General features: G+C 48.8%; 1 protein-coding gene and 1 long non-coding RNA gene across 2 annotated transcripts; both read left to right on the forward strand.

Moving 5' to 3' along the window:
* The first annotated feature begins 18 nt into the window (after positions 1-18).
* On the forward strand, positions 19-16,923 carry Ubqln4 (ubiquilin 4). Its single transcript, XM_048357008.1, is given in 12 exon segments — positions 19-189; positions 2,006-2,157; positions 2,529-2,718; positions 2,720-2,747; positions 3,291-3,553; positions 6,146-6,304; positions 10,832-11,057; positions 12,116-12,255; positions 12,677-12,760; positions 13,371-13,486; positions 14,181-14,364; positions 16,455-16,923. Coding segments are annotated over 12 exon segments (1,803 nt in total). The 5' UTR covers positions 19-81; the 3' UTR covers positions 16,608-16,923.
* Positions 16,924-17,692: 769 nt separating this feature from the next.
* Positions 17,693-20,146, forward strand: LOC125359329. Its single transcript, XR_007212536.1, has 3 exons — positions 17,693-17,925; positions 19,425-19,429; positions 20,071-20,146. It is a non-coding gene; the product is annotated as an uncharacterized LOC125359329 (long non-coding RNA).
* The last annotated feature ends 549 nt before the right edge of the window (positions 20,147-20,695 follow it).

Genomic DNA, 20,695 nt, shown 5'->3' on the forward strand with positions numbered 1-20,695 from the left:
GCGCCGGAGCCGAGCCGGGCCGGCCGGGGAGGAGGAGTCGGGCGGGCTGGCGGGCGGCCGGGTGGCGGCGGCGGCGGCGGCATGGCGGAGCCGAGCGGGGCCGAGGCGAGGCCCCCTATTCGGGTCACAGTCAAGACCCCCAAGGACAAGGAGGAGATCGTGATCTGCGATCGTGCCTCGGTCAAGGAGGTAGCGCGGCTTGCGGGGCGGAGGGGGGGGTGGGGTAGTGGGGGGCGGGCAAGGAGGAGGGGCCCGCGGCGGGGGGGGGGGGGGCTTCGTGAGGGCCTGGCCCCGGGCTCCGTCCCCGCCCGGAGGCTGGGGGGCTGGCGGGGACCCCGGAGCCTGGCCGGGGAGGAGAGGCGCGCGAAGGGGGCGCCCTGCGAGGGTGGGTGCGGGGGAGCGCGGCGCGTGCTGGGGGGGTGGGTGCGGGTTTGGCTGGTGTGGCCAGAGCTGGGGGCGTGTTGGGGACTGGGGAGGACCCTGGGCTCGAGGGGGGGAATTCAAGGCACCGAGTGGGACCGGGGCTCGGTGCGGCTGAACCGGAGCGCACGGGGTGGGGTATTGGGGGGGGGGTGCGGGCGGAGTTCTCAGCGCCTGCTGTGTGTCTCCGGGAGAAAGTCCTGGCGTCTCTGGGCGCCCTCCCCTCTGCCCAGACTCATCCGTCTGGCTCTTTGCTCTCCCCTGGGATTTACAGACTTCAGTAGGTACTCAATAAAATTTCAGTTGCAAGGGAAGCTATTCCCTGCTGGGCTTCAGAATCTCACATAGGCGGGGCTTGGAAGCTGCTTTTGCTTAGCCAGTGCACTGTTTATACTTCGAGGGTGGGTGTGTTTGGTCTTGTTTGGAGGAGCCAATAGAATTTGGAGAGTCTTACTTGCCCCAAAGTAGCCTCAGTGCGATCTCTGTTCCTCACTTTTCCATATGAAATGACTAAACCTCGGAATTTAAAGTGTTCTCTGCAAGCCTGAATTTGAAAACAGCTCTGATTGAGAGATGTGTGTTTGGTTAGGAGCCTGGACATTTGTATCAAGGCCTGAATTCCAGTCGCCCCAAAACCAGTTACCTAAACTCTCTGGTCCTCAGTTTTCTTATCTTTAGGGTGAGGAAGATAATTAATGCACTAAATTACTAACTTGTGAATGGTTACTAATTTGTGGAGTTGTTATGGGAAAGCTGGGAATAGAAAAGAAGGGAGGCTGGGTACTAGTGACTCACACCTGTAATCCTAGCTACTTATGAGGCTGAGATCTGAGGATCAGGGTTTAAAGACAGCCTGGGCAGGAACGTCCCTAAGATTCAGCTCCAATAAAGTACTCAGAAAAAAAGCCTGAAGTGGCGCTGTGGCTCAAGTGGTAGAGTGCTACCCTTGAGCAAAAAGAAGCTCAGGGACAGTGTCCAGGCTTTGAGTCCAAGCCCCAGGACTAGCCAAAAGAAAAAGAAAATGCTGAAAGTCTTGCTGTCTCAAGTGGTAGAGGATTAGTTAGCCTTGAGCAAAAAGGAGCTCAGGGACAGCACCCAGGCCCTGAGTTCAAGCCCCAGGACTGACACAAAGAAAAGGGAAAACTGGGAGCCAGAGAAGACTGAAAGGAGACTCTGCCTGGATCCCAGGCAACTAGAAGGGATTGGGAATGGGAGGGCTGCCCCAGTAGTACTCTTATAAACAGGTAAGGATGGAAGCCTCTGGGATGGAGTTGTGAGAAGAGCTTGGTCTAGCTCCTTGAATAAAGAGAGACCTACTGGGCTGGAGGGGTGGGGGGTTCAAATGGTGGAAACTTGTCTAACAACTCAGACCTTCAGTCCTATTTTCAGACCTGAAAGAAAAGAAAAAGAAATTAAGAAAGAAGCTGTTTGTTATAGCTAGAGGGAGGGAGTTGAGATTGCAAAAAGGACTTTCCACAAGTAGAGGTCAGAGCCAGGGAATGCAGACCTTCTTGAAGAAGTGGCAGGGTCCCTGGTGGGTGGCGTCTCAGCAGCCCCCACAATGTTCTTTGCCTCTTGATCACAGTTCAAAGAGGAAATCTCACGGAGGTTTAAGGCTCAGCAGGATCAGCTGGTCCTGATCTTCGCAGGCAAGATCCTCAAGGATGGAGACACACTGAACCAGCATGGGATCAAAGACGGGCTCACTGTCCATCTGGTCATCAAGACCCCTCAGAAGTAAGCTCAGGAGAGGAGCAGACTTAGTTTCTGGTTGGGACTTCCCAGTCCAATACTTCCTTCACCCTTCCTCAACCACACCTAGAGGGCCTGTGCCCAGGCCTGGGTGGGTGGCTCCTAGGTAAAGACAATTGCATCTTCCTCCAGGAGATGCCTTGAATGAAGACAGATGATACTAATGACTCCTTCCCTCTCCCTGTTTATTGACCACCAACCGGCCAGCATCACCTCACCCAGCCTGAGGTGACTGGAACCAGGGTTGCTCATAAGGTAGCTTGGGCTGGCAGTAACTGCACAGCCTTCATAACTATGGCTGTGGTACCTTCCTTCTCCCGTACTTAATCCAACCAGGATTCTACTCTCTTCTTCAGGACTCAGGATCCAGCTGCGGCTGCTGCTTCTCCCCCCTCTACTCCTGACCCGGCCTCAGCACCCTCCACCACCCCGGCTTCGCCTGCCACCCCTGCACAGCCCTCCACTTCCGGAAGTGCCGCTTCAGATGCTGGCAGTGGAAGCCGGAGGAGCAGTGGGGGGGGTCCTTCCCCAGGGGTTGGTGAGGGACCCCCCCAGTGCTACTGCATCTATTCTCTGTAAGCCCTTAGAAAGGGGAGCACAATTTTGTGTTGGGTTGGGGGTGTGGGGAAAAGCCAAAAGTGGAGGCGGGGAAGCATGGTCCTTACTCCTAGTTCAGTGACTAGGGACACCTGGAATTAGGTTCCAGACCTTAGTGCCTGACCAAGCTGGGGAGGAAACTAGTCCATGAATTTCCCTAGAAGAGGGGGGCATAGCCAAGAATGAGCCCTGGGCATGGAGACTGTCAGAGCCTGTGAACTGGGAAAGGGTGATCCCAAAATTATGCAGATGTGAAGTGTTTGGTTACTCATTTAACAGCCCACTACTGATTGCCTTGCCTCTGCTTGACTCTGTGCTTAGCTCAGTCTTTGCCACCAAAGAGATCTCAATCCTGTGAGCTCACCTCTTTGCCAGAAGTGGATCAGACCTGGGGCTATGGGAGTGACTGGAAAGGGGGATGGGAGAAGTAGCTTGGGTCCATCTTGGAGATCCAAATTCTGGCTCTGCTAGATGGCGGAAGGACTCTTGGGGTAGACTGTGACCCTGTCCCCTCCCCACAGCTGGCTTTGGGGGCATCCTGGGGCTGGGCAGCCTGGGCCTAGGCTCTGCCAACTTCATGGAGCTGCAGCAACAGATGCAGAGGCAGCTGATGTCCAACCCTGAGATGCTGTCACAAATCATGGAGAACCCCTTGGTCCAGGATATGATGTCTAACCCTGACCTGATGCGCCACATGATCATGGCTAACCCCCAGATGCAGCAGCTGATGGAGCGGAACCCTGAGATCAGCCACATGCTCAACAACCCTGAGCTCATGAGGCAGGTAGGTGAGAGAGAGAGAGAGAAAGAAAGGGTGAAGAAATACCCGATTCCCTGTTCAACCTTTCTTGCCTTGTCCCATATTGGTTCGTTCATTCATTCATTCATCCATCCATTCATTTAGCAGCTATGTTTTGTTTTCTTTTTTTTTTGGCCAGTCCTGGGGCCTGAGCACTGTCCCTGGCTTCTTTTTGCTCAAGGCTAGCACTCTGCCACTTGAGCCACAGCGCCACTTCTGGCCATTTTCTGTATATGTGGTGCTGGGGAATTGAACCCAGTGCCTCATGTATACGAGGCAAGCACTCTTGCCACTAGGCCATATCCCCAGCCCGTAGCAGCTATGTTTTGAATATTTGAGGCACAGTTAAAGAAGGACGAAGGATTAGCTTTTCTTCAACCCCTGATCTCAGAGGGAAGTGGGACAAGTAAACAGTACAGTGTACTATCCTGATATCACCATCCTATAGGAGGAAAGAGGGCCTGGGGCATACCCTGGAGCATACCAAGGCCTAGAAGAAATAACACCAAATTGAGACTTTAAAGGGGAGGACAGATGAGCCAGGGAAAGGGGGGCGGGGGGGAAATCCAGGGCTAGGAGCCAGAAAAGCAAAGACCTGAGAGTAAAACATAAGATGTTTTGAGGAGCATTGTGACTGCATAGGTCTGGTGGGGAAGAAGAACCTAACAGATGCCATTTTGCCACTGATGTTTTTGGGAGCTTCAAGTCAGACCAGTCCAAGGGACATGGAGAAATGGTATTCCCAGCAGAGCTGTGGATATCAGACAGAGCTGGACTTACCAGAAGAAAACTAACCTAAGGGCAAAGGGTTTTTTTGTTGTTGGTGGTGGAGGTTTCTTTTTTTGGTTGGTTGTAGGGCTTGAACTCAGGACCTGGGTGCTGTCTCTGAGCAATTTTGCTCAAGACTAGTGCTCTACCTCTGAGCCACAGCTTCACTTCTGGATTTCTGGTGGTTAATTGGAGATAAAGAGTCTCATGGGAACTGTTCTATTGGGACTGGCCTTGAATCACAATCCTCAGATCTCAGCCTCCTGAGTAGCTATGATTATAGGCGTGAGCTACTGGTGCCCAGCTGGGCAAGAGGTTTCAAGTGTTTAGTTCCTTACCTAGAACTATGCCTAATACATAGTAACCACTCAATAGTTACTGGATGAATGAATATGAAATGAGATCAGAGTCCCATGAGTCTAAAAGGGTGTGGAGTTTTGTTTTGTTTTTGTCTTTTAAGAAAGCATCTTAGGGCTGGAAAGGTGGCTTAGTGGTAGAGTGCTTGCCTAGCAGGCATGAAGCCCTGGGTTCGATTCCTCAGTATCACATAAACAGAAAAGTCTGCAAGTGGCTCTGTGGCTCAAGTGGTAGAATGCTAGCCTTGAGCAAAAGAAGCTCAGGGACAGTGCCCATGTCCTGAGTTCAAGCCCCAGGACTGTCAAAAGAAAGAAAGAAAGAAAGAGGCAGGTGCTATAGAACAAATTTGGGAAGAAGGAAAGTAGGTCATGTGGGTGGAAACAAGAAGTCACTGTGCTCGCGTTCTCCATCCTGAACTTAGTGAGGTTTGATGCCAGTGACTCCTAATAAAAAGTTTGCATTACCTACAGAGAGAAAAGCTTTGCCAAGTGCTAGTAGCTCATGTCTGTAATTCTAGGTCTCAGGAAGCTGAGATCAGAAGATTAAGATCTGAAGCCAACCTAAGCAGAAAAGTTTGTGAGACTTATCTCTAATTAACCAACAAAAAAAAGCTGGAAGTGGAGTTATGGCTCAAATGGTCGTGCACCAGCCATGAGTGAAAAGGCCAAGTAAGAGCACAAGGCCCTGAATTCAAGCCCTAGTACCAGTACCAAAAAATAAAAAGAAGGGGAGAGGAGGAGGGGAAGACTATGGCCATCATCAATTTTCAGTGTTGCTTAAGTTTCAATCAGGCTAAAGACCTTGGACTAGGGTTGAGGATATCAGCGTTCTCTCAGCCTGATTCCTTCCCCTCTCTGATGGGAGGGAGGTCAGGAGGCACAATGTGGTCTTGGTGAGACAGATTAACCTGGCCTTGAAACCTGTTTCTACCATTAACTGGTTATGTATCTCAGGCAGCAAGTTCTTGAATATCTCTAAGCTTATTTGTTTTTTCATTTACAAAATGGGGACAGGAATACTTACCTGGGATTGTCATTGTGAGGATGGCATGACTTGAATTCTGTAGACTGCTTAGCCCAGTACCTAGTTATAGTAGCTGCTCAATAGAAACTGATTTTCTTTCTGCCTTCTCCCTACTCTCCTGTCCCTTCATACTCAGTTTCCTTGTGATCCCTAACACGTCTGTGGACCATCAGAGCCTAAGAAAGAAAAGCTACTGCCCTACCCCATCTGGAAACATGGTCCTCTGCTAGAAAAAGCCAACCAAAGTAACCACAGGGAGGCATGGTTGGGGCCTAGATTACAGGAGAGGAAGGAAGTCTGGTTTGCCTTACTCTCTGCCTCTGTGGAGCAGATCCTGCATTTCTGAAACGGCTTTCTCCTCAGGGCCTGTCCTTTCTCTATCTTGGTCTCCTGGTTTCAGGGTCCATCCCGTCTCTCTTCCTTCACCAGACAATGGAGCTTGCTCGGAATCCAGCGATGATGCAAGAAATGATGCGTAATCAGGACCGGGCCCTGAGCAACCTGGAGAGCATCCCCGGCGGGTATAATGCCCTCCGCCGCATGTACACTGACATCCAGGAGCCCATGTTCACTGCTGCCCGGGAACAGGTGGGAACGGCTGGGGGGGGGGGGGGGGTGTTTGTCTGGCCTCAGGATTCCCTGCCCTCAGGCAAGGCAAGCAAGCCCAGGGTGTTGTCCCTCAGAAGGGTGAGTCTTGGCTTCAATGCATTCCCAACAGTGCATCTTGAGTGGACTGAGGCATGCTGGCACATTATGGCAGAGTACCTAGAAAAGCCAGCAAGGCATAGTGTCCATTTTTGTACCAGGGGGCTCAAAGGTTATGGTCAAAAGTTAGCCCTAATACGGTGTGCCTCAAGTGTAGTCCATGGCTTGTACAGATCAGAATCACCTACAGAGCTTGTTAATGATGTTTCTGACTTCACATTTGACCTACATATTGAATTAAATCTCTGAGGTCATGGCCTAGGATTATGGACTTTTAAAAATGCTTATTGAGGGGCTGGGAATGTGGCTTAGCAATAGTGTGCTTGCCTAGCATACACGAAGCCCTGGGTTCGATTCCTCAACACCAAATGAACAGAAAAAAAAGCCAGAAGTGGCACTGTGACTCAAGTGGTAGAGTGCTAGCCTTGAGCAAAAAGAAGCCAGGGACAGTGCTCAGGACCTGAGTTCAAGCCCCAGGACTAACAGCAACAACAAAAACCCACACTTAATGAGCTGGGCTCTATTGTTTGTTTGTTGTTTTTTTTGGCCAGTCCTGGGGCTTGGACTCAGGGCCTGAGCACTGTCCCTGGCTTCTTCTTGCTCAAGGCTAGCACTCTGCCACTTGTCCCTGGCTTCTTCTTGCTCAAGGCTAGCACTCTGCCACTTGAGCCACAGCGCCACTTCTGGCCATTTTCTGTATATGTGGTGCTGGGGAATCGAACCCAGGGCCTCATGTATACAAGGCAAAGCACTCTTGCCACTAGGCCATATCCCCAGCCCAGAGCTGGGCTCTATTTAGGAGGCTGATATCTGAGTGAGGATCATAATTGGAAGCCAGCTTGGGCAGGAAATTCCATGAGACTCTTATCTCCAGAAAACCAGAAGTGGATCTGTGGCTCAAAGTGGTAGAGTGCTAGCCTTGAGCACAAAAGCTCAGGGACAGCACCCAGGCCCCACAACTGACTCCCCTCCCCCCCCAAAAAAAGTTTAATGAATTTATTCCAAAATACAAAAAGTATTGGTTAGTCGTTTAAAAAACAACAGTGTAGATAAAAATGTAAACTGGACACCGGTGGCTCATTCCTATATTTCTAGCTACTCAGGAGGCTGAAATCTGAGGATCACAGTTCGAAGCCTACTTAGGCAGAAAAGCCTGTGAGACTCTTCTCTCCAATAAACCAACAAAAAGCTAGAACTAGAGATATGGCTTAAGTAGTAGAGCACCTTGAACAAAAAAAAAACAAACAAGGGCTTAAGGCCTTGAGTTCAAGGGCATCCTCCTATATCTATATTATCCTAAATATGTTGGCCTATATAATTTCATTGCCTCTTTTGGTTCCTACTCAGAATTTAGTTTTACGTTAAACACATTGTATTTCTACATGTTTCAAATTTCAGAAGCTAATTGAAAACTATGGAAAGTTATCTAAGATAAAAAAGTATACAAAAGGGGCTGGGGATATGGCCTAGTGGCAAGAGTGCTTGCCTCGTATACATGAGGCCCTGGGTTCAATTTCCCAGCACCACATATACAGAAAACGGCCAGAAGTGGCGCTGTGGCTCAAGTGGCAGAGTGCTAGCCTTGAGCAAAAGAATTGCAAGGACAGTGCTCAGGCCCTGAGTCCAAGCCCCAGGACTGGCCAAAAAAAAAAAAGTATACAAAAGGGATCCTTTGGTTTCCATCTTCCAGACATCCCTATTCTATCCCCTTATTTTGTTTTGTGTTTTGCTTTTGTGGTGCTGGAGATCAAGCCCAGGACCTTGTAGTGGGCAGATGTTCTTATCACTAAGCTACACACACTCTCCCATCACACACACTCTCCTTGGTTACTAATGTTATGCTTTGTATATTTTCCTACTCGTACATATGTACAAGTTAAGTCTTTCTGTGGCCTTCAAATCCCCCTCCCCAGTCCTATTCCTCATTCCCTTGCCAGAGTTAACTGCTCCCTGAAGTTAGTGTTTATCATTCTGATTGTTTCATTGCCTTTGTGTATGTCCATAAACATCTGCAGTGCTGTTTTACATATTCTTAAACATTATAGAAGTGGTATCATGCTAATTCTCTCACTTCAACTTGCTCTTTTTGAAACGTTTTATCGAAGACTAATGTGACTGTAGACTGTACAGCTTAATGAACTTTCACAATTAACACACACTGGGTGTGAAGTGAGGGCAGGATCTCCTTTATTCAACCTTAGTAGAAAAGGAATGCACTAGATCTTGAGTGGCCCGTGCTTTCCTAACAGAGAGATCATTCTTTTTTTTTTTTTTCTTGCCAGTATTGGGGCTTGAACTCAGGGCCTGAGCACTGTCCCTGCACTTCTTTTGCTCAAGGCTAGCACTCTACCACTTGAGCCACAGTGCTACTTCTGGCTTTTTTTATACTGTGTGATGCTGAGGAATCGAACCCAGTGCTTCATGTATGTCAGGCGAGCACTTTACCAGTAGGCCAAATTCCCAGGCCTAGCTCATTCTTTTTTTTTTTTTTCCTGTTTGGAGGCTTGAACTCTGGGCCTGGGTGCTGTTCCTGAGCTCCTTTTGCTTAAGGGTAGCACTCTACCACTTGAGCCACAGCCCAACTTCCAGTTTTATCTGTGATTAACTGGAGATAAGAGTCTCAAGGAAGCCAGGCACAGATGGCTCATGCCTGTAATCCCAGCTGCTCGGGAGGCTGAGATCTGAGGATCTTGGCTCAAACCCAGCCCTGGCAGGAAAGTCCGTGAGACTCATCTTCAATTAATCACCAGAAACTAGAAGTGGCACTGTGGCTCAAAGTGGTAGAGTGCTATCCTTGAGTTGTAGAGCTTAGGGACAGCGCCCAGGCCCAGAGTTCAAGTACCATGACTGACAAAAATTTTTAAAAAGGAATCTCATGGGGCTGAGGATATGGCCTAGTGGCAAGAGTGCTTGCCTTGTATACAAGAGGCCCTGGGTTCGATTCCCCAGCACCACATATATAGAAAATGGCCAGAAGTGGCACCATGGCTCAAGTGGCAGAGTGCTAGCCTTGAGCAAGAAGAAGCCAGGGACAGTGCTCAGGCCCTGAGTCCAAGCCCCAGGACTGGCCAAAAAAAAAAAAAAGGAATCTCATGGACTTTCCTGCTTTGAACTGCGAGCCTCCTGAGTAGCTAGGATTACAGGTATGAGCCACCGGCACCCTGCTTGAGAGTTTCTTTTTAAAATACTCTATTTAGGCCAGGTGCTGGTCACATGGCTCACATGGTAGAGTGCTGGTTTAAGCCAAAAAGCTAAGGAACAGCACCCAGGCTCTTGAGTTCAAGCCCCAGTACCACACACACACACACACACACACACACACACACACACACACACACACACACACACACACACACACACACACTACTTTAGTCATTGAAAAATAACCCATTACTAGTTAACATAAGCTAATTTTATTTCCTGAAACAAACAACTGTAGAGGAACGTTTGACCTCATTTTACTTTGTATCTAGCCTGCTATAAGACAGCTGGTTTCTAAGATTCCCATTCATCCCTTTGAATGTCATGTATTATGTAGCCTTTGGGAAACTCCATTCTATCCTAAATAAGAGTGAAAAAAAAAGTAAATTAACACCTTAGAATTATGAAAAACATTTTAAATTTTGCCGGGGTTCTGAGACCACACTTTGAGAACTAATGTTTTAAAGGGATATTCTGAACATTAATAAAATAAGTGTTTCAGGCACATGGCCCTCAATGAATAATGACTGCTCTCATTCTGGATAGTTCAGGAAAAGATTTAACCCTTAGGATATACCTGTAAAAGAAAGCAGAGCTCAGAGCTAGATGGGGGTGTCCATGCTAGGCCAGAACCAGAAATCTGAAGCAGGGACTAAGACTGAAACTGTTGCATGTACCCTGTTATCTAAATAGACATCTAGTGAGATGGGAGGAACTAAATTCAGAATAGGCAGGTAGTTGATCAGTCCTGTTCTGTGGCCCATTTTGAACAGGAAAGTGGCTAGATGTGAAAACCCACATGGGGAAGGCCCAAGGCTGCTTAGCTACCTCCTGCTTGCTTGCTTCAGCTCAAGGGAGGATGCTCCTCAGCTTTGGCCTGTAAGAAAGGCTGAGCAAGTGAAATAGAGTCCAGGACTCCCTCCAGCACATCACTTGGGTGGGGCTCTGTCCTGGTTCCTAGGGGCCAGAGGGAGGAGATTCAGGTTCATTTGATGAAGTTATGACTCTTTATCACTTGGGTCTGCACCCTGAGGGCTGAGGGTGGAGCTGTCCTTTGTGGGCTGAGAATTGAGCCCAGGATGTTCAAAATCTTAGATTTCTCTCCCTTTTCTGGGGAAGGGGAGGCTTGTAGGTGAGAGGAGAGAAAGGGCCTAGCTCTTGTCCCTGATTTGTTTCAGTCCTTAACCCAAAACCTTTCCCTCCTCCCAGTTTGGCAACAATCCTTTCTCTTCCCTGGCCGGGAACTCCGACAGCTCGTCCTCCCAGCCTCTTCGGACTGAGAATCGAGAGCCCCTCCCTAACCCCTGGAGCCCCTCGCCCCCCACCTCCCAGGCCCCCGGGTCCGGTGGGGAGGGCACCGGAGGATCGGGGACGAGCCAGGTGCACCCGACAGTCTCGAACCCCTTTGGGATCAATGCGGCTAGCCTGGGGTCAGGTATGTCTCAGGGTGGAAGGAGCTTAGTAGGGTCACCAGGGCAGCTCCTCTGCCACAGAGCTGAATGGGGCTTACACTGCTCCAGGATATTGAAGATAAAGGTGAGACTATTGAAGCTGCCAAAGGAGGCTCAGCAGCCTCGGGTAGTGTCCCCACCCTTCAGAGGGTAAAGGTTTGTTCTCACCATGTCCTGCTATCCCTGAGAGTGACCTAAGTAATATAGCTCATGAATAAACCAGGCAAGTTCATGAGCATCTTTGGTACCATCCGGTGTAAATGGGTTAGACTGGGAGGTGGTGGGGTTGTTGTGGAAGACTCAGGGCAGAACCAGGGGCAGGCAGATGTGAAGCAGGGAGAGAAGGATGTACAGGGCTGCCACGTACAGAAGTGCAAGTTTTACACTGCACAACCCTAGGGAATGCTGCATTTATCTGGACTGTGACTATACACATGACTCTGGGAATGTTTTTGGTGGCTGTCCTGATTTCCCTATACCCTGGGAGATACCTTGATTGGGAAAATCCTTTACCCTCTATGTGCTTCAGTCTCCTTGCTTACCAAGTATGGACTAGCACTTGATTCAAGGCTTTCAAATTGTATTCTGGAGTCCTGGGGGCTTGGAACCATCTTTAGGATGAGGAGGGATGCTCTAGAAGAGGCTCTATGCCTCCTGTCCAAGCTCCAGGCGATTACCTATTGACATACTTGGTTTCGGAGTAAGATTTGACTTGAAGAAGGAATGACTGCAGCTTAGACAGGATTGAAAATCATTGGCCTGTGTATGTTTAACCAGTCCTTTCCAACTCAGATCTTACCTGACCTTGTGGCAGCAACAGTCCAGAGGGGCATAAATTGGGCCTAGTTTGTAACTGACTTAATCCTTAGCAGAGTAGATAGTAAGCTGACGTTGGAGTCAGGAGAGATTTAGTCTTAGGCTCAGAACTTGGGTGCCTTCTGAGTTTCTAACCACTCAATGTCTGGAGTGAGGATGATTGAAGTGAGGCATCTGGTTTCCATTTGGACCCCTTCTTTCCTGTCTTTTTCCTTTCTTGTCCTAGGGATGTTCAACAGCCCAGAAATGCAGGCACTTCTCCAACAGATCTCTGAGAACCCCCAGCTGATGCAGAATGTGATCTCAGCCCCCTACATGCGTAGCATGATGCAGACACTTGCCCAGAACCCAGACTTTGCTGCTCAGGTATCAAACTGGCACAAGGGTAATATTGCTGGGAAGGAGAGTCCCCTGGTGGGGCAGTATAATTTTTTTGGAAATGCTGGCCAGATTTTCTATAGTAGGACAAATATCAAGGGAGGCTGTTGGGGTGTTTCTTTTTTCTTTTTTTGTCGGTTTTGGGACTTGAGCTCAGAGCCTGGGCGCTGTCCCTGAGCTTTTTTGATCAAGGCTAGCACTCTACCACTTTGAGCCACAGCTCCACTTCTGGTTTTCTGGTTGTTAATTGGAGATAAGAGTCTTACAGGGACTTTCCTACCTGGGCTGCCTTTGAACCACAGTCCTTCTGAGTAGCTAAGACTACAGGTGTGAGCTGCCAAAGGCCAGCTGGGAGTGTTTCTTAGGGTGGGAAGAACCAGGCCTCCCTCTCCTTACTTCCTTTTGGCAGATGATGGTGAACGTGCCGCTCTTTGCGGGGAACCCCCAGCTTCAGGAGCAGCTCCGTCTACAGCTCCCTGTGTTTCTACAACAGGTAAGTCAGGAGCCTCAAGGGCTGGAGAGGAAGGGCAAGAGGTGGACTCATTTGATTGGAAATGGAGGTAGGGAACAGAGCATGGCTCAGGTCTTGGGCTTTGGGATTCCTCCTCCTTTTTTTTTTTAAAACAATGTTATTTATTCATTTATTTTGTCATTTGGGGTCATGGGGCTTGAACTCAGGTCCTAAGCACTGTCCCTAAGCTTATTTTGCTCAGGGTGAGCACTGTATTACTTGAGCCGCAGCACTACTTCCGGCCTTTTCTGTTTATGCGATACTAAGGAATCAAACCCAGGGCTTCATTCATGCTAGGCAAGCACTGTACCACTGAGTCACATTCCCAGCCCCTCTTTCTCCTTTCTTTTTTTTTTTTTTTGCCAGGCTTGGTCTCAGGGCCTGAGCACTGTCCCTGGCTTCTTCTTGCCCAAGGCTAGCACTCTGCCACTTGAGCCACAGCGCCACTTCTGGCCATTTTGTATATACGTGGCACTGGGGAATCGAACCCAGGGCTTCATGTATACGAGGCAAGCACTCTTGCCACTAGGTCATATTCCCAGCCCCTCTTCCTCCTTTCTGACACTTCCTTTTTCTTCTTGTTTTCCATCAGATGCAGAACCCCGAGTCCCTTTCTATCCTCACTAATCCCCGGGCCATGCAGGCTTTGCTGCAGATCCAGCAGGGACTACAGACCTTGCAGACTGAGGCCCCAGGTTTGGTACCCAGGTGAGGAGGGAATGGCAGCAAGGTCCTGGTTGACTGCCCCTCCCTTCATCCCTTCTTTCTCTTGGCCACTGAGCAGCCTGTGTGTTCCTGAAGATCACCTTTCCTGTTTTCCTGACTGCTTTTCCTTCTGGATCTCACATTCCTATTCTACACTCATATTCTCTCTCTCTCTCTCTCTCTCTCTCTCTCTCTCTCTCTCTCTCTCTCTCTCTCTCTCTCTCTCTCTCTCTCTCTCTCTCTCGTTGAGGCAGGGTCTTGCCTCAGATTGGCCTCATAACTCAAAATCCTCACTCAGCTTCTCAACTGCTGAGATTACTGGCACTATACCAGGCTCTATTCTTCTTCTTTTTTTAATCAGTTGTAGGGCTTGAACTCAGGGCATGGATGCTGTCCCAGAGTTTTTTTTTTTGCTCCAGGCTAGTGCTCTACCGCTTTAAGCCACAGCTCCACTTCCAGTTTTCTGGTGGTTAAGTGGAGACAAGAGCTCACAGACTTCCCCAGACCCTGAGTTCAAGCCCCCAGGTAGGCACAAAAACAAGAAGAGTCTCATGGACCTTCCTGCCTGGGCTGGCTTCAAAGCACAATCCTCATATCTCAGCCTCCTGAGTAGCTAGGATGACAGGCGTGAGCCATGAGCACCTGGCTCATCCCTTTCTCGAATGTTGTCTCATCTCTTGATCTCTCCTGCCTACAGTCTTGGCTCCTTTGGGATGTCCCGGACCCCAGCCCCCTCGGGCAGCAACGCAGGGTCTGCAGCTGAGGCTCCCTCCTCCTCACCAGCCACACCAGCCACATCTCCTCCCACTGGGGCTTCCAATACCCAGCAGCACCTCATGCAGCAGATGATCCAGCTTTTGGCTGGAAGTGGAAACTCACAGGTACATGGGACACTGGGGGCTGGGGCCAGGACTGCCCCTTCCATCTTGGATAATGTCAAGGGTAGCAGTAGAAAGAAGAGATAGCAAGATAGACTTTGCAGGCAGCCAAACACTTAAGTCCTGGTTTGCCACTCACTAGCCTTGGGCAGGTTGCCAGTCATCCCCCGAGTTCAGTTTCTATGGCTGTAAAGTGGAGATGAGAACACTAATAGTACTTACCGTTGTGAATGCTTTATATAGGAGTGCTCATTTGCCTTATTTCCCAGGACAGTCTTATGGAAAAGCTATTATCATTGCCTCTGCATTGCAGATGGAGAAAAGAAAGGCCCAGAGAGATTGTGTTGCTAGTATGTGGTTAATAGGTGGTGGAGCCAAAATTCAAACCGAAGCATTCAGTCTTCAGAATTTGCCCTTTAAGTCCTATAGTATATCATTCTATTTCTAGCAAAAGATCCTTTGTTTTTAGTACTGGAGATTGAACCCAGGTCCTCACACATACTAAACAGGTACCTTATCATGGGACTCCCTCCCTAGCCCCTGCAAGGATTCTATTGATAATTAAAGCACATTCCATGTCTAAGACTGGAAAGGATTCTGGAAGGCGAAATGACTAGAGTTGTGGTTAAAAAAGTAAAGGCCAGGGCTTTGGAGGAGGAGCAAAGATGCCACGAGATATCTCTCTCTCTTATAATTCATCTGGAAACATCATTCAACAAAAATACCTGGGGCTGGGAGCATGACCTAGTGGTAGAGTGCTCACCTTGTATACATGAGGCCCTGGGTTCGATTCCTCAGCACCACATATATATAGAAAAAAGCCAGAAGTGGCACTGTGGCTCAAGAGGTAGAGTGTAAGCCTTGAGCAAAAAGAAGCCAGGAACAGTGCTCAGGCCCTGAGTCCAAGCCCCAGGCCTGGCAACAAAAACAAAACAAACAAATAAAAATATGTGTCCAGGCACTAGTGGCTCATGCCTGTAATCCTAACTACTCAGGAAGCTGAGATTTGAGGACCATAATTAGAAGCCAGCCTAGGCAGGAAAGTCAATGAGACTCTTATCTCCAGAAAGCCAGAAATAGGACTGCTAGTCGCTCTACCTGTAGAATGCCAGCCTTGGGTGAAAAAAACTAAGGGACAGTGCGGGGCCCTGAGTTTAACTTCTACTAGCAGCACATGCGCATGTGCACTCACACACTCAGTGTGTCCAACTCTGTGTGAAGCACTAAGCTGGGTCTGATGACCTCCAAGAGCTACTGTGGATGTGATAAGGAGCAACATGGAACACTGAAAAGTGCCCTGATACTGTGGGGTCCTGGGGTCTGGGCGACCAATCTGCTCTTTGACCCTAGGCAATCTAACCCTTTGACCCTCTCTTTCTCTGAAATACACTTTCCTCTCAACAGCCAGGCTGGTAGCGAACAGCCAGGCAGATAGCGATTGCCTTTTGAGTCTTGTTCATGATTGAGGCTAATGCTCCCCTTGCATCTTTTGGGGAAATGTTTCCAGATGACATTAATAGGAGTGTGGAGAATGAAAAGCCTTCTCTTTTGTATAATTGTGTCTATTACCTGGTCAAACAAAATTAAACAGGTGATTTCTCCCCTGAGACCTTTTTCTGGCGGTGACAAGGGCTGTGTGTGGTAACTGTCAAGAGGGGCATGGTTGGCATGCATCTTATTTGGTCACAGAGCAGTCCAGTATGAAGTACCTGTTAACGTCTCCCGAGTGTTCATGGGAGGTAGTGAGGAATGTAAGCCTCCCTGCGCCCATCAGAGACTTGGACATTTTAAACATCACCTCTGTCTTATTATTACAGGTATAATGACCTTGGAACTGGGGGTCCCTGTCCTTCATTTGTTATGTACTTTTTCCTGCCCCACTGATTGACACAGAGGACATTAAAGACTTGCTAGTCTTTTATAAAGCCTCCATTTCACAGCATCTCCCTGGGAGCCAGGGTACATGCCTATAATCCCAGCAATCTGGAGGCTGAAGCAGGAGGATTGAGAGGCTGAGGCTCCAAAAACAAAATAAAACCAAATGTCCCTCTGAGTGATTCCCATGCCCTCCTCATGGTGCCTGTCTCCTCCAGGTGCAGACACCGGAAGTGAGATTTCAGCAGCAACTGGAACAGCTCAACTCCATGGGCTTCATCAATCGTGAGGCCAACCTGCAGGCCCTGATTGCCACAGGAGGGGACATCAACGCAGCTATTGAGAGACTCCTGGGCTCCCAGCTCTCCTGATGTCTAGGCCCATGCCTCCTGCCTCTCCCTCTACTCAAGGCCAGCTTTTGGTTCCTCAGTCAGCCCCTTCCCCTCTGCAACTTTTCCCTCTGTTTTGTCCTCTGCCAGCCACTGGTTGACTTTAGAGGCATGGGCCCAACCCCATAGTTCTAAGAATTTTGGTTTTACTGCTTGTTTTACTCAGAACCTTCTCTTGTGATGCTTCTTGAGCAGATTTAAACTGTTTTCACAGTTCTGTTGATTGCCCCCTACACACACACACACACACACACACACACACACACACACACACACACACACACACACACACACACACACACACACACACACACACACACACACACACACACACACACACACACACACACACACACACACACACACACACACACACACACACACACACACACACTTTTACAATCTGCAAATATCTCAGAGTCAAAGGAGGACCTAGCTGGTTTACTGGAACAGTCTTCCATCAGTACTGCTAGGGTTGATCTTGCCTTACATTTATTTCTGGTAATTCTTCCTTGTTCTTCCCCCTCCTCTGCCCCAGCCCTGCCAGTGCTAGAATTTTATACTCTGAAGGTAAGGGGCAGATGAAACAGGCTGTGATTTTCTTCTACAAACCCCTCTTCTGGTCCTTTCATTCATGGGCTTGTTCTTTCATGGGCTCTTTTGGGGCTATGTCTGTTCGTGTCCAAAGCAAGAGATGAGACGCAGCACTCTGGATAGGAATCAATTGAAACCAGATCAATCCAGTGGAGACTGGTACAGAAGAGAAGGGATTGAAGGATTGGAGGTATGTCTCAGTTTGTAGAGTGCTACCCAGTGAGCCACAGTGTCAGGTACCAAGTTCAAGTTCCAGTCTCTCACCTAAAATTTAAAAATGATAGAGAGAGGGGCTGGGGATATGGCCTAGTGGCAAGAGTGCTTGCCTCGTATACATGAGGCCCTGGGTTCGATTCCCCAGCACCACATATATAGAAAATGGCCAGAAGTGGCGCTGTGGCTCAAGTGGCAGAGTGCTAGCCTTGAGCAAAAAGAAGCCAGGAACAGTGCTCAGGCCCTGAGTTCACGGCCTAGGACTGGCCAAAAAAAAAAAAAAAATGATAGAGAGAGCGAGAGAAGGAATTGAGATTTGGGAAATGGGAATAGGGAGCCAGCCTGAGAACAAATCATGGAATCTGGGTGACAGTGTGTAAAAGCACTAATAACTCTTAGGGGCCCAGGCCTGGCGGAGGAGACTAGAGAGTCTGATGGAATTCTAGCTGAACAAAGGGGCTTGTCAGGGCTGGGAATATGGCTTAGCAGTAGAGTGCTCATCTTGCATGCATGAAGCCCTGGGTTCAATTCCTCAGCACCACATAAACAGAAAAAGCGGGAAATGGCGCTGTGGCTCAAGTGGTAGAGTGCTAGCTTTGAGCAAAAAGGAAGCCAGGGACAGTGCTCAGGCCCTGAGTCCAAGCCCCAGGACTGGCAAAAATAAAAATAAAGCAAAAAAAGAAAAAAGGGGCTTGTCAGGTACCAATGGCCCATACCTATAAATCCTAGCTACTCAGGAGGCTGAGATCTGAATATAGCAGTTCAAAGCTATTAGGTTTTTAAAGTAGGTAGCCGATAAAGGAGAACGCCACGCAGTATTCAGGCAGGAGAGAAAAGTTCATTACAGAACTGCTGGCCTGTGGCCAAGATGATGCATGACCAGAGAGGAGGGTCAGACACCCCCCACCCCTTTATCTAGGGCATGGGCGGGAGGGTGTGGCCTTGTGGATTAGGATGTGACCTCAGGGAAGGGGGAGGTAACTGCCTCCAGGTCTGCTGGTTACCCAGGTAACTGGGTGGAGGCTTAATTAGATGGGGGGCATCTGCTTGGAGCCCCTTGGGGAGGGTGGGGAGGAACCTTACAAAAGCCAGCCCAGGCAGGAAAGTCTATGAGACCTTTATCTCTAATTAACCACCAAAAAGCCAGAAGTGGAGCTGTGGCTCAAGTGGTAGAGCACTACCCTTGAGCACAAAAGCTCAGACAGCACCCGAAGCCTTGAGTTCAAGATCCAGGACAAGCACAAAAAAGGGGCACAATGAAGCTAGGCACCTAATAGAGGCTTCCTTTCTTTAAACATGCACGCATGTTTTTCTATGAGCCCAGAACCTATTGTTTCTGAGTAACTGCAAGGTGATATGGATAGCCCTTTTGAAGCTATTGCATCTACGACTGGAACCTTTACACCATCACTTCTTTAGGAAAATATGGGGAAGTTTCTCCTCCGGAGCCAGCCCATGAACTTTATCAGCTTCCTTCTAGGCTGAAAAGTTGTATTTGAGGAAGGGGTGTGTGTGTGGCAGTGATGTCTTTAATCTAGAATGGTATATTCCCCTGATGGAACATCAGGGGCCCTGTCACTTCCCTCCCATCATGTGGTACAGCTGCTTGGAGGACCCCATGGCTGAGAATACCGAGGCAGGAGGTGTAGAATAACACTCATAAACGGGAATAGGTTTCAAGCAGTTCAGAGACGATGTCTGCCTTTCCCTCCCTCCCTCCTCCAACTCCCACACTGGCCTTTGTAAATAAATGGCGTGGTCTTTGTTGTGAGAGTGTGTGGTTGTATTTTGCAGGGGAGGAGGTGGGCTGAAGATAACATCTTGCTTTTACTGCACATAAACTAAGATCTAACCAAGATGCTGGTGGCTCATGTCTGTAATCCAACTTGAGAATAATCATTGTTCAAAGCCAGCCTGGGCAGACATTTGCAAAAGATGTATCTAAATAACCAGCAAAAAGCTGGAAGTGAAGGTGTGGCTCAAGTGGTAGAGCTGCAGTCTTGAATGAAAAACCAAGTGAGAGCATGAGGCCGTCAGTACTGATACCAAAAGAAGGAAAAAAGAAAAAGGAGGGATCTAGAATTTAAAGCTGGGTTCAGTTACCGGATGTCAAAGAACAGGACAAAAAGTGGTAAAGGAATAACTGGTCATGTGATTTAAGGAGTAGGAGGACCACAATCCTTTGCCTACTACCAGGACATAGGTCAGGTCAGCAAGAGGAGTGTAAAAAGTATTGGGAAGATGTCTGGGTCATTTCTTCCACCCTCTGGCCTATTGGTAAGACTGCCCTCTGGCTCAGGGAGAAAAGCAAAACAAACTCTGGATCTGCTGCTAAACATGTGAACTTCAGGAAGTCTTCAGAGCTATGAGATCGTACCTTCTGTACAGTGAATTTACTGTGCTTCAGGAATGAACCATACATGGGAATTTTGAGAATGGCAGGCTGGGTGCTTCAGTATTCTCACTAGAAATTCTAAAAGCTGGATAAACTTTAAGAAAACTAGGGCTGGGAATGTGGCTGAATGGTAGAGTGCGTGCCTAGCATGCATGAGGCCCTAGGTTTGATTCCTTGATACCATATAAAAAATAAGTACATTAAAAATAAATTTGGGGCTGAGAATGTGGCTTAGTGGTAGAGTGCCTGCCTAGCATGCATGAAGCCCTGGGTTCGATTTCTCAGTACCACATAAACAGTAAAGGCTGGAAGTGGTGCTGTGGCTCAAGTGGTAAGAGTGCTAGCCTTGAGCAAGAGAAGCTCAGGAACAGTGCCCAGGCCCTGAGTTCAAGTCCCAGGACTGGCAAAAAAAAAAAAAAAGCTGGGCACCAGTGGCTCATGCTTGTAATCCTAGCTACTCAGGAGGCTGAGATCTGAGGATCATGGTTTGAAGCCAGACTGGCTAGGAAAGTCCTTGAGACTTATCTCCAGCTAGCCACCAAAATACAAATAGAGCTGTGGCTCAAGTGGTAGAGCACTAACCCTAAGCAAAGAAGCTTAGGGACGGGCTGGGGATATGGCCTAGTGGCAAGAGCACTTGCCTCGTATACATGAAGCCCTGGGTTCGATTCCCCAGCACCACATATACAGATAAATGGCCACAAGTGGCGCTGCGGCTCAAGTGGCAGAGTGCTAGCCTTAAGCAAAAAGAAGCCAGGGACAGTGCTCAGGCCCTGAGTCCAAGGCCCAGGACTGGCAAAAAAAAAAAAAAAAGCTTAGGGACAGCTGGGCCCTGAGTTCAAGCACCAGGACAGGTTAAAACAAGTCA

This window comes from Perognathus longimembris, chromosome 11 (genome assembly GCF_023159225.1).
Source record: "Perognathus longimembris pacificus isolate PPM17 chromosome 11, ASM2315922v1, whole genome shotgun sequence".
Classification (NCBI taxonomy): Eukaryota; Metazoa; Chordata; class Mammalia; order Rodentia; family Heteromyidae; genus Perognathus; species Perognathus longimembris.